The sequence below is a fragment of the Thermobia domestica genome, chromosome 16 (assembly GCF_964235325.1).
Source record: "Thermobia domestica chromosome 16, izTheDome1.hap1.1, whole genome shotgun sequence".
Taxonomy (NCBI): domain Eukaryota; kingdom Metazoa; phylum Arthropoda; class Insecta; order Zygentoma; family Lepismatidae; genus Thermobia; species Thermobia domestica.
The window spans coordinates 68,068,195-68,081,880 of NC_137469.1; the positions used below are offsets into that span (position 1 = coordinate 68,068,195).

The 13,686-nt window shown below is 35.9% G+C and overlaps 1 protein-coding gene across 1 annotated transcript in view; it reads left to right on the forward strand.

Annotated features, from left to right (window-relative positions):
• Nucleotides 1–13,686, forward strand: part of SMC2 (structural maintenance of chromosomes 2) — a 76,318-nt gene that overhangs the window by 32,684 nt on the left and 29,948 nt on the right. The window contains exons 9-12 of the mRNA XM_081742533.1: nt 2,669–2,844; nt 4,910–5,028; nt 8,632–8,770; nt 10,051–10,197. Of these exons, the coding sequence (XP_081598659.1) occupies nt 2,669–2,844; nt 4,910–5,028; nt 8,632–8,770; nt 10,051–10,197 (581 nt within the window). The remainder of the gene's footprint in view (nt 1–2,668; nt 2,845–4,909; nt 5,029–8,631; nt 8,771–10,050; nt 10,198–13,686) is intronic.

Genomic DNA, 13,686 nt, shown 5'->3' on the forward strand with positions numbered 1-13,686 from the left:
ACAAGTTTTTGATACCCCTCTAATAGAACTTTGCCGTTTGAGATGATAGCCAATTAATTACTACAGTTTACTTTTTCTCCTCTTCATCAGTATCTAAACACTCCCCTCCTCCCAAGGAGGTCTTCAGATGGCTGACTGAAGAGGTAATAGTTGTCAGATTCAAGGTCTGTATCTAATTCCTCACAGCCAAAAGATTTGATCAGATTTTGACTTCGAGGCGCAGAATGTTTTCCCTACTTTGAACAATCTGTCCCATTTCCGCACTTTACTGTCACTGATTATATTGTTGTTATAATACCCATACACCTCATATTTATCTGACGATGAATATTCGTAGCTGTCGTGTTTCTTGCTGTTAAGAACCTGATCACTGACTGTATTTCACAATCAGTGGGCTGCTAGATTTTGTTGGACATTTTAACCTCGCACTACGAAGTGTACATTGACATTGTAAAGGTAAGTGACGTCCGATTGTATGCAAGCGACCCCAAAGGCGCGTGAAATTTCAAACGGTATTCACAAATAGGCCTTATTAAAAGACCCTCATATTATGAATTGTAAAGCTAAAACTTCTGACGACAGAACCCTCCCCCCCCTACCAAAAAAAAAACTGGCCGTCTAGATGGTGAAGTTCACATATAGGTTATCGTAATGCCATTATTTATGAATTTTCTGGATGAGAGTTAGCTTGTCTATTAGTTTTAAATAGACTCCGAATTGTCTTAACGATGTTGTGTCAGTGTCGAAAATTCTGTGCCTCTTCCGGAAATCATATTGGGAAACCACTAATTGAGTACACGGGAAACTACCTATGATTTTTCCATTGGAACTAATATTTATACCACAGAGTATGTCTGTAGAAGGCGTGCTACTAATAGGCGGACAGTGATGAGTATAGTTTCGTATACGAACCACAGTATGCAATGCTAAGACGACCCAGCGAATGCTTATTATGCATAGGTCGGATGATCATGATATGTCAGTGGTTCATCGATGTTATACACTGTTGGGGGCAGAGGGTTCATATAGGAGTAGTGCCCTCCGGTGCTTCCTCGTTGCACTAGGAAGTGCCTACCAGCAGGATAGATTGGACCTCCTTAACTGACAGATGGTGCTCACCAATGCACTCATAGCCACTATGGCTTTTCACGTAAACACACAAACACTGAACAGTTGATTGTTTTGAAACGAGTTACGTTCCCGTTTTTGTCTCACATGGTCATCCTGACATTTGCTCATCGCCGAGAACGTTTTCGGTAGCGTCGAGATACACTGACGGCCATATGCACATCTGTAGACTTGTAGGTAAACGGGAAACGTTTCAAGAGAAACGTTTCAAAAAATGCCAAAAGTCAGAAAAGTTGCTATATTTCAGAAAAGTCAGTTTTTTTAAGCTTCCCACAAAAAATATGAAGAACCTCAAAGAATCAAGACAATTTCAGAAAAAAGAGATACGTCTAAGACTAAAAAAAAGAGTAATTATCTTTAGGAGTAAAGAAACTAAAGGAGCGTTAAAAGGTGTTAAAACTTACATTTGATTATTGTTGATAATCAGTGAGAAAGGCCAAGATATGATACATGTTTACGTTTAAGTGTATTCAGAACCCGAAAATATTAAAAGTTATCGTTAGTGTGTAATTATTGTTTGGTACTAGTGTTTTGTGTATTCCAAATACAGGAAGTTTGACTTACAGTAAGAAAGTAAACTTATACTATATTTAAAAATTAGAGAGGAGAGCGTTGGATGGCTATGGGGTTAGTGACGGACGAGTAAGAAAACTATATATATATATTTTTATAAATCTTACCTATTAATAATAGTTCCCGGGTTCGATTCCCGGTGGGGTCACTCGGTCGAAAAAGTGAAACACGCTTTTTCAGGCCAAGCCACCCTGAATGAGGTTTTCCTCATTCACACCAGGCAAATGCCGGGATGGTACCTAACTTATAGGTCCCAGGCCGGTTCCTTCCTTCCCTTTCCCCAGATTGTGTGCTCGTCAAGGGACGTCATCCCTCAAATTGTGAAGGGCTAAATGGCCTTAGATGCCGAAAGCCCAGAAATCTAAATCCTATTAATAATAGTGTTCGCGGGTCGGGGAAAGTTTACTTAGTCTTGGAAATTCAGGAAAATAATACCAGAATTCCATATGAACTCTGTTGTAATACGGTTAGCAATAAGATACAAATGCCGCTCACCCCTGATCTTCATTCAGGTGAGTATTACTAGCGCGTCGTTCATTTGTGACATCATTCTATCCTCCGACCGAATGTGGACAGTTCGCGGGACCTCTTCTTTCAACACTTCGCAGACCATCGTTATTTAAGAAAGACAGCCTGTCTCTGAAAAGTTAGCCACGTAATACTTGCGACAGTTTTGCTCCAAGGAAGCGATAAATAACACACACACTAAGTCCCTTCAGACTAGCAGTTACTCAGTTGGCTAGAGTAGCAATAACTGATTAATGTAAACAATACGTTAGGGTTGAGTTCGTGAATAATACATTGTAAGAAGTGATTTTATAAAGAATTTAAATAATTTTGATAAATAACTTACGGCCTACCCTGTATATTGGCTTTCTGTCCTTTCAGAAAATTGAAAGAAATTGTGCTAAACTTTATATGAAATGTGGATGATAATGCTGTTCTAATTTGTTGTCTTGAATTCCAGCCGCAAAGAAAGAAATTTCTGAGGCGCAAACGAAGACAAAACAATCTCAAATGCGTTTGAAACATTCTCAGGATGCGTTGAAGAAAAAAGAACAAGAAATGAAGCAAACAGCAACTGGATATGAGCGAGATAGGAAGAACCTGGAAAATATGGAAAAGGATTTGAAAAATTTACAGGTATGATTAGTTTGCTAAATTGGTTGGTTGATTCGGAATTTTGCGTCCCGTTCAGCACAGAGGCTATATGAGACATGGACCTACAGCTTAACGTAGGATCCGAACCACATGAGCTCCTACTGGGAATCGAACCCGGTCCCCGCACCGTACATTAACCACACAACCACAGTGTTTTTCTATATACAGGGTGTCTACTGGTCATGAAAGTCATGAAAAAGTCATATATTTTGCTTAGTGGTCATGAAAGCCATGAAAAAGTCCTTTATTTACCCAACTGGTCATGAAAATCTGAAATTTCAGAGTATATTTTTATACTTTTATACCTCATACTGCATGTACTGAAACAGTTGTATCAGGTCAGTAATTGTGAGAATTTCCCCCATCCAGGATGAAGGTTCCATTATGAACAAATTCAGTAGGTCTTATCACTATGTTTATGTACGCTAATTTCAAATATGACACGATGGAAAAGAATTCGTAATCAGTCTTTTCTTGTAAACGAAAATTATAAATTTAGAATTCAGAGTACATAAAATGCAGATAAAAAACCTAGCTGAATGTAACGGGACTGTTCACAAGATTTTTTTAAATCTATAGAACCTGGTAAGCCTTAAACCCATACTTGAACCGCAATTAAAAATTTGTTTACTGCCTTTTAAATTGCTCTTGCATTTTAAAATTAGTTGTCAGCTAATCGACATTATGTACATTAGACAAATAAGAACATAATGTGATCTTCATCTTAACCGATGCACCACTGATGGTAGGGGTTTATTATTACTAATGGTAAATTTTTATCGCCATGGTCATGAAAATTTGAACAAAAAGGTCATGAAAAGTCATGAAAAAGTCATGAATTTACTTTCTGGTATTCCAGTAGACACCCTGATATATATAGATGTATGTATATAGAAGCATAAACTGCTTAATTGATTATTTGTATGTGGCTTTTCTGTAGTCAATCAGCATCCAGACATAGTATTTTAAACGAACATAATGTATCCAATATATTCGTGTTTATAGTTTCCATGTCAAGCATGTCTGTTTCTTTTAGAATACAGACAATACCAAATTTTATTGTAATAAATTCCATCTTTGTAATATATAAAACATTTTGTTCCCAGATTTTTTCATTAATAATTATATAAATTTATGTAGAAGGTACATATATAAAGTATTATGTGAGGCGCATCCAGAAAGTAAATTTCCCAAAGACCTTGAACAGAAACAAAACACAATTGAATAGATACTTTTATTGTACAAGATACAGAATCTGTTCAGCTATTTTTCAACATATTGACCACAGGAATTCAGACATTTGTCATACCGTGGGACCAACTTACTCTATATCTATGTCAAAGAACTTGGCCACCTAAGATTGGAACCACTGTTTGTCAACCTCCTCCACCTCTCCGTCATTCTGAAAATGCTGATGCTGACCTGACAGGAATCTCTTGAGGTATAAGAACCGATATTGTGAAGGGACGATTGTTCATGATGCGTTTCCGAACAAGGTCCACAAGGTCCTCATCATGCACATTTTGGCGTCCTGCTGCAAATTGTCTACACTAGCAACGCATTACTTGCTTGCACATAATATTAGGCCCGTAGACCTGGCCCAGCTGACGATAGATTTCAATTGGCGCTATGCCCTGTGCATTCAAAAACTATCACTGCTCGCACTTCACACGAAGCGGGAACTAGAATAGGAACGTCCATCTTCAGCTATTGCCACGACGCTACTGAGAGCACTAGAGAAGTTTCGCTGGTGGATGTTCTATGCTAGGACGTTACTCTCTCACGTTCATACAGTCGCTTCGCGCAATATATGGTTTCCTAGCTATAGGACGCATGGGAAAGTTACTTTCTGGGTGCGACTCGTACAAATTTTGACGTACCATCCAAAGACATTAGAAAGTAGGCCATAGATATCTACAATGTTGCATCTTCTTTTACACATCATCTGTCGTGTGCATGTTTACTTTTTTTTATCACTTCTGGTCATTTCCACATATATTTTTTTTTTCAACACTGGTATTTTCTCTTATTTTTCTCCGTACCGTAGAATGAGTTGTCGAAATTGAACTACGAAGAAGGTAGACTGGAGAACTTGGAGAGGCAAAGGCGACACTTAAACGACAGTATAAGAAGTGTAAGAGAGAAGTTAGATACGATGGAAGCAAGGTAAGAAAACCAGAATCATATTGACTTAGCAGGGTTGTGTCAGATTCAGGTAATATATTATTATCAACATAAGGAAAATTAGTCACAGTTTTCTATCTGGTTAGGACTTCAAGGTTTTCAGAAACTCAATCACTTTACCGATAATTGTTAAAGTTATCGTGAAATTTAATAACATGTCTGGATTAAGTGATATAAGGGACTAACGTTGGGATTTAAGTAATAAAAAAGTATTCAAAAATAATCTAATAGTGAACGTAAGAGTTAAGTCACATTTAACATTCCGGCCGGTCCAATCCAGGTTTTCTGTAAAGAAGAGAGATTGTGTAAGCAGCTTCAGTATGGATATCGCAGATATGTGTGTATTAGTAACAGCAGGAAAATAAAAAGAGACAACAGAATCACTTGACGTGAGGTATTGTGAAATTTGTCAAGCTTCACCAAAAATGACTATGAAAGTGACGAACTTAAAGTATTGCGGTGTCTACTTACCTCCATAGATCTATGGCCAGGCTAAGCAGGTTGCCCACTTCATAGGTTTTACTGTAATTGATAATTGCTTGAAGCCCTTCACTAAGCTTACGCCCACTTTTTTTAATTTTATTGAATACCTTAAATACAATGAAGGATATCAGATATGTAGAATGCAAGCCAGGTAGTATAATTTCTACAATATGCTATTAAATAAGTCAATAACCGTTTCTAAACCTTGTATTATAGACCAGATACTTGGGTGCACAATATATGACGTCTTAATTGTTGGACACTCAAATTTATATACAATACGAAAGGTCTTGAAACCAATTGTTAGTTCAGATAATGAGTTTTGTAGATACTATTCTGGCGTACTTCCCACACTTTTATTATTTTCTTCGTTGTTTTTTAAGCTATTTGCTAAATTTTTTTTAGAAACGAGGCGAAGAACTTTAACCATTATTAGAAAATTAATTCATTAAACTGATAATTATTTTCCTTTTAAAAAAAATCAAAATATGTACAACTTGTAACAACCTTTTTTTTTTATTCTGTGCGCGTGCTCCAGGTTTAAATACCACTAAAAAACAAAACGCGTTGTGTGGATACCTAAACTGTAGTTCGGATTCCACTTAACTGTAAATTTCGTCCATCATGATCTTGCTATTGCACAACAATATAAAGCAAAATCATTCAAGATTAACATACGTCAGTGTCAGTTGAAAATTCATTCCGAGAATCAAGTCTCATCTTGGATCTCATTATCGGTTGTACCTGATTGGCAGTGTGTACCTATCTAATTATGATTTTTTTAATACTACTACTACTAATAATAAGTATTTGTAATCATAATGTACAGTTAATACCGGATAGTTAACATGACATAATTTTGAAATTAGGTGTACTGTAGAATATTTTGTATCTTAGACGGCATAACACAGTAGCAGAAACCTCGACCAAAAATTCATAGAGCATTAACGAAATACCAAAAGAACATAGTTCCATTTTTATTACTATTATACACAAATTATTAGACTTAATAGTATGGATATAGTGTACAAACAGCTGTAATGAGTATAGTGTCACTACTTCATAGAATTAATTTTCACATAGAAGACTGATTCGCTAAATGTGAGAAAGACCTAAAGCGGAGTGTTTGTACACCATATGTATTAATAGTATAATTATCTTCTAATTTGGAAGTTTATCTTTCGCTTTAAAGTCAAGCTTGGGAATATCAACATCTTCATTCTGTAATGCAGTGTGAGATGTAGGGTATTACTATCACTTCACTCTGTAAATGTATTAATATAATCATTCTACAGTGCTGTGTGAGATGTTTGAGACAAAACACTTCTTCATTCTGTAAAAGAAAGTATTCAACCTTGTACTTTCAAAAATTCTGTTTTATGCTTAGTTTAAATTTACATATTCCGAAGAATCTTAGCGCAATGGTATTCGACCGTTTTTATTTTCGCATATCTCTAAGGATACTTTTCCATTTAAGTGTATATCCCCAGATTTGACCTTTTCTTAATTTAGATTATAGGTAACTATATCAAAAATATAATACTGGGTTATTCAAAAGAAGAAGCAATTTAAAATGTTTATTTCTAATGAACGACAGTAGATAGTGAGGTACACAATACTGCAGGATGTCTATGAATCACTGGATAGAGAAAAGTTCAAAGTTGTAAGTCCTACGTATTAGTTCCATTTAATCCATGCAGCGGCGCTATGATGTGTTTACAAGAAAATTGTGACGCCCCAAGAGAAGTCGTTTTATGTGCTGCAGTATGCAAAGAGTATGCAAGAAATTCATTGTTGCAATACAGCGTACAGTTCGTTGTAAATTTATAAAAAATAATTGCATACGCAAAGGGAAAAGGAAAGCACTGGTTGTTCTTGCACATCAGATGAAAATGTTGAGCGTATCCGAACTGCTTTCAAACATAACTGTAGGAAATCCACAAGCCGAGGAAGCAGAAAACTTAGGATTCCGTAACCAACGGTATGGCGTGAACTTTAAAAAACATCTGCATCTGAAGCTGTTAAGTTGCAGTTATTCTGGGCATTGCATCCTGGCGATGTCAGATTAGAACTTTGCACTATCGCCAGTGTCATAATTGGGGGAATGAAAATCCTGATGTAGTCATCGAACATGAAAGAGACTCTACAAAGCTGAATGTGCTTTGCGCCATTCCAGTCAATAAAGTTTCTTTTTTACGGAGGATACTGACTGGAATTACATATCTGGACATGCTCTGAGACTAGATGTTTCCACAAATTCAACAAGATCGGAATGATTTTTTTATCTTCATGCATGACGGTGCTCCATCACAAGGTGCATCATTATCTGAATGACAATTCCAAAATGGTAGAATTAAAAAGGCGGGCAACATGATCTTTTCATCTTAAGTTCCTTCCAAGATATTTAATTTTTATTTGTGAGGGTACATAAATGACAGCGTTTATGTACCACCTATGCCTGCTACTCTTAAAGATCTGTGAAATCGAATTGTTACAGCAGTGAGTTCAGTAAGCAGGGACTAGTTAATTCGTGTATGACAAGAAATGGACTATCGATTCGACGTTGTCGCATAACAAATTGTGCTCGTGTTCAGTGCATAAAATAAAATTTTGACTTTTCCAATATCAAGTGGTGTGTAGTATGTGTGTATGTATCTACTGCCTTCATTAAAAATACATGTTTTAAATCTACTCCTTCTTTTTGAATAGCCCTGTATTTGAAATTTTACGTATCCCCGAAGATGTCATAACGCAGTAGTACTGATTTTTTTCCTACCCGTAACGATACTTCTCCATTTAAGGGCGTGCCGCCAGATTTAAGTTTTTCTTAATTCAAATTATATGGGTAATTATATCAAATAAATTATACAATTTATTATTAATTGTATAACCCAGTTTATCTACCGTATAAGTTTAATAGAACTATGATACTTTAAATTTTACGTACCCCCTAAGAAGTCATCGCGTACTTCAGGTTGAATATCATACTGTATCTACAGTTGAATAGCGTCTGTAAATTTTGTTAATATTGTGCTGTCTCACCAATGTTTATCATTTTATTTATTTATTTATAGTTTTTACGTCGAATAATTACTGTTTCAGGTTTCCACATCTGAATTTCACTTACCGAGATCCAGAAAGAAATTTCAATCGCAACTCGGTGAAAGGTTTGGTTTGTAAGCTGATCAAAGTGAAAGATCCAAGTACTACGACTGCGGTGGAAGTGACAGCTGGAGGAAGGGTAAGCTAATATGTTGGTTATAGTGCAACAAAGAATGCTAAGTGAAGAACCAAACTGACCATGTTACGTGTTCCTTGTATACTAAATGTTTAAGGTCTATAAAGTTAATCTTTTTAAAACTTTCTTGATCATACAATTTATGTTCACATACACGTTTCTATAATAAGAATTGTTTTGAGTTTGCTGTATTTTTCTTAGTAGTTTTTGTAAATAGTAGGTCATTAAATCGTAAAATTATGTAATCGAATTAATTAATGTATAAAAATGAAACTGAGTGTAGTTGAGCATGCATAAAGAGAGATGCAAATAAATAGAATTCTGTGCGTGTATAGTAATTCAAGAGTGTGTTCTACCTGATAAAATTAAATTAATTTCTGAATGAATTACACAATTATAGGACAATGTGGCTGTTTTAAATTACTTTTAGTTTGACTTCTAGAGATTTGTTGTGTAACATTCTATTTGAGCATCAAATCTGTACGAGACGTGAACGTATAGTTTAACATGAAATCTGAACCACATGTACTCCCATCCGAAATGAAACTAGGGTCTCGCATTCAAGGCGAGAATGGTAACCATTTAGTCTCGAAGAAGCTCTGGTTGTGCAGAAAGGTATCTGTTCGTTGGCTATTGAGAAGTAGCTTGGGAACGAAATGGTACAGGGTGGTCCGGAAGTGGGCGTACCTCCCCTTTAGACAATGTTAATAAACATTCTTACCTGGAGATGCTTAATGAGTGGTTGGTGCCTCAACTGGAAGAAAATGGTATCAAAGACACTGTTGTGATACAACAGGATGGAGCACCAGCGCACTTCGCGATTCACGTGCGCAATTACCTGAATCAGACGTTTCCTGGCCGCTGGATTGAAAGAGGTTGTGCATCTTCATCAGCTCCCTTTGCCTGCCCTCCAAGAAGTCCCGATCTGACGACACCAGACAATTCTCTCTCAGGTTTCATAAAACAACAAGTAAGTAACACTCGATATCACACAACGCAGGAATTACGAACAGCTGTGGAACACTCCTTCACCCTCGTGACTCCGGAATATCTCCGCAAAATATCTGCGAGAACTTGGCGCAGAATTCAGCTGTATTACCACATGGATGGCGATTATACCGATGTTTATGACTTAAGACTTCAAGGTAACTGTGTACGTTCTACCGTAACTAACACTATACTGTTGAAACTAAAGAAGGGGGGGAGATACACACACTTCCGGACCACCCTGTACATTGAATGTGTTTAGATTATATGTTCATTATTCTTCCTTGTGTTTTCAGTTGTATAACGTCATAGTGGACACAGAGCAAACTGGTAAGAAAATTCTGGAGAAGGGCCAACTACAGACACGAGTCACCATTATACCTTTGAATAAAATAGCAGGACGCAGCATAGATGCTGAAACTGTAAGGAGAGCGCAGCAGTTGGTGAGTGCTTTTTATTTAGTTACCTTTCAGAAAAACAGTATTGGCCTATGGAGTCGCATAAGTTACGATTTGTTTTCAGTTTTTGTGTCTAGTAATTTTCAGTTCTTTTCCCTTTGTCGTGCCTAGTGATTTTCAGTTCTTGTAGACAGTTAAGAAATTAGATAGACGATATAGATAGTCGGTATTACAAAAGGTGAAGTTGAATAAACAGGTACATCTTGCCTGAAATGATGAAAGTTTATTCTTAATCATGCAGTAATCTTGATTTTTAGTTTTATGTTCCGTCATGTTTATTTTTCAATATTATTTTTCATTAGTGCTGTTACATTATGAAATGTTGAATTACTAAGCTTGTAAAACTGGAAATAATAATTTTTTATGATGTAGCTGTGAAAATTTCTAATGTCGTTATATGTTAAAATTTTCTGTAATACTTTTATTTTATTCCCAGTTCAAATTATCTTTGTCACTATTGAAAGCTATCTTTTAAGGCGTTTAAAATTCGAATCTTTTTTGTATGCGACTGAGACATATGTAGAATAAGTATAGCAATTATTATTATGTCTAAATTAGTGTTTTCATAGCCCTGAAGGTGCTAATCCGTCCTCTTTGTAGTCCCTCACTAGTTGCTTTATTCTTGCCTTGATTTTTCCTATAGTGGGATTAAGAAAGCCACCAAAATTGTTAGTTACAAAAATTGAAAACAGCACAACTTAGATACGTACATATACAGTCTGAATTAAATAATGAATCTGATTTCATTGAATGAAATGGATGGAATAGAGTTTGTCTTTTTCGGCAGCGAGGCTATATGATACATGGACGTAAAGCTTAACATGAAATCCGAACCACGCGAGCTCCGGCCGCACTTGAAATAGAAACAAGACAGTTAAAATTATGTCTCGAAGAGTTAGTCGCAGTCCTTTAGATGTCTTGAACAACGTCAGAGAGTCGCTGTTTTAGTAGTAACTTCAGTTTTGGAAGAAAATAGTCAGGGGGATAAGTTGGGTGCATAGAAAAGGTGGTTGAGCACATTCACTTGCTTGCGGATCAAATATTCCTGTATAACTACTGCCCGCTGAACGGGCGCATTGTCATGGAGCAGGAACCAACTTCCTGGTGTTGAGATTTACGCCGCGTGCGTCGATTCTTTCCATAGACGTTCTAAAACACAAAAATTCGCAGTGACGATCTGTCCCTCAGAGAAATTCATGTTGAATTGTTCTTTCGCTATTATGAAAACAAACAGCATCGACTGTTGTAAACATTTCGCTTTCGGTAATACTGGTGATTTCTATTCAGTTCTTTAGGGTTTCGTTGTTGAATCATAGCAAAAACAGCATATTTCGTTTTCGCAACAATGCAATTCACGAATTTTTATTCGTATTAGCAGTTTCAGGTTGTCCTCTACCTAATGCCAACAATCACGTTTTTGATCGTCAGATGAGGAATAAGACACAAACCGAGATGCGATCTCTTTCTTGCCTAAATTTGCACTAGAGATGTGAAGAGTCGTTTCCCGGCTTATATCAAACTTACCTGACAGTCTTACAGTCACACAATAAACTTTAACACATTCATTTTTGTGATGAGATAATCTTTACGCACTGAAATTGAACACCATGTTTTGCTCCATCTTCAATTGATTTCACATCACTTTTAAATAGATCATACCATCTGAATATCTGTGCACGATACAATCAAGTGTTCCCATATTCTTGGCTTATGAATTCTACTGTTTCCGTCACACTTTTCTCAATTTGAACAGAGTTTGATGATCGCACGCTGCTCCATGACGCTAACGTGACAACGATCTCCCACTGTTGATTCAGTATGACGTCATAGTTCCCGTCGTGTATAGTATGTAGCGGTACAATATTGTCAGTTTGTAGACGAAGGTTACACATTTCGTTGAAATACAATCATTTTTTCAAATTTTTCTTTTCTCTTCAATAAAATAAATCTCATTATTTGTCAAACCGCGTACTTCTCTTTTACTATCTCGTAAACTGATTATTACTATGTACTAAGAGACCATAGAGAAATATTAAATATATTTGATTAGTATTGTTGTTTATTACACGCGGGGGAGTTATCAGTGATCTAAGGAATGTTTTAGGTTACAATTTTGTAAGAATGAATTATCATTAGACAATGTTTTAATTCTACATTATTAGCCTTTAACGGAGAAAAGATGGACAAAGATAAAACATATCATTCGATAGATCGCATTGTGAGCTGAACGAAATGATACGGGTAAATGCAAATCCTTATGCAATTTTCGAAAAAATCTAGAAATTTTCCTCTCTTTAAACGTAAAAAATTATCCTGTACGATAAGCACGCCATCTACAAACTTTCGAAATGAAATCATTTAGTTTTACGTCCTATGTTTATGTCGGCTAGGCTAAAGGAGACGGTAATGATGAGAAATGTAATAGTGGAATGAACAAAGTGAGAAGAAACGGGAGAACCCCGAGAAAACCTACGCATACGGTGTGTGTCTACCATAACGTCCACTTGCCGTGAGGTAGGATCAAACTAGGGACCCCACGCACCAGAGGTGAGCGCTCTACTATTGAGCCACCACGGCCCTCCTACTAACTTTTAATTATGACACTGTAAGACTGTAATATACAGTATGGTTAATGAGTAGATCAACCCACACTATGCTTTATTTTTTGCTTAATTATTCTTTATTTTTTTCCAAATTATGCTTTATTGTTAATTTCAATCATTGCTTTACATTAATCGTATATAATGTATATTTACTACACACTAAATATTCTAAATATCTGGATCTATTTACTAATATTTTATGCAACCAATTTCTTTCATATTTAATGAACTTTCTACTTAATGCACTGTAAAGAGGTATGCTTTATTCGAGTCAGTTTTTTCTATCACTTGTGTGGGACTTAGGGGTGCATAAATACAGAAAGGGAAAGTAAAAGATGGCACCAAAAAGCAGAGAAAGTGCTTAGTTCAAGAGATACACAACAATATAGTGTGGAGTTCTTGTGTACTATTCATTGTTGGCGGATTTTTTTCTTTTTCTACATCAAAGGATTACTCCGGAAAGTTTACAGAAATAAAAATAAGCTTTTCATTGTTGCATTGCTACGTTCTCAATGATTTTGCATTGTAAATATTGGTTTTAATAAAATATTAATACAGTATGTTAAACTTGCAGTTAAACAGAATTTTCCAAGAATTGTTCTAATAGAATTTTCCAATAACTGTGCTATATATTTTATATTATGCTTTATTTTCTAAAATTATGCTCTATTATGCTTTTAAAATTAGTTTCTTCTGAACCCTTAGACAACCACAACCATGTTCAAGGTACCAACCTATGTATGAATTGCTGTTAAGTTTTTTATGCTTTTGGGTTGCCCTATTAATGAAGTATAGCCAGACTTACCTTAAACTTCAGTTTTTTTGTTTAACTGTAACCTTGTTCTGATCTTAAGACATTTATCAATCGATA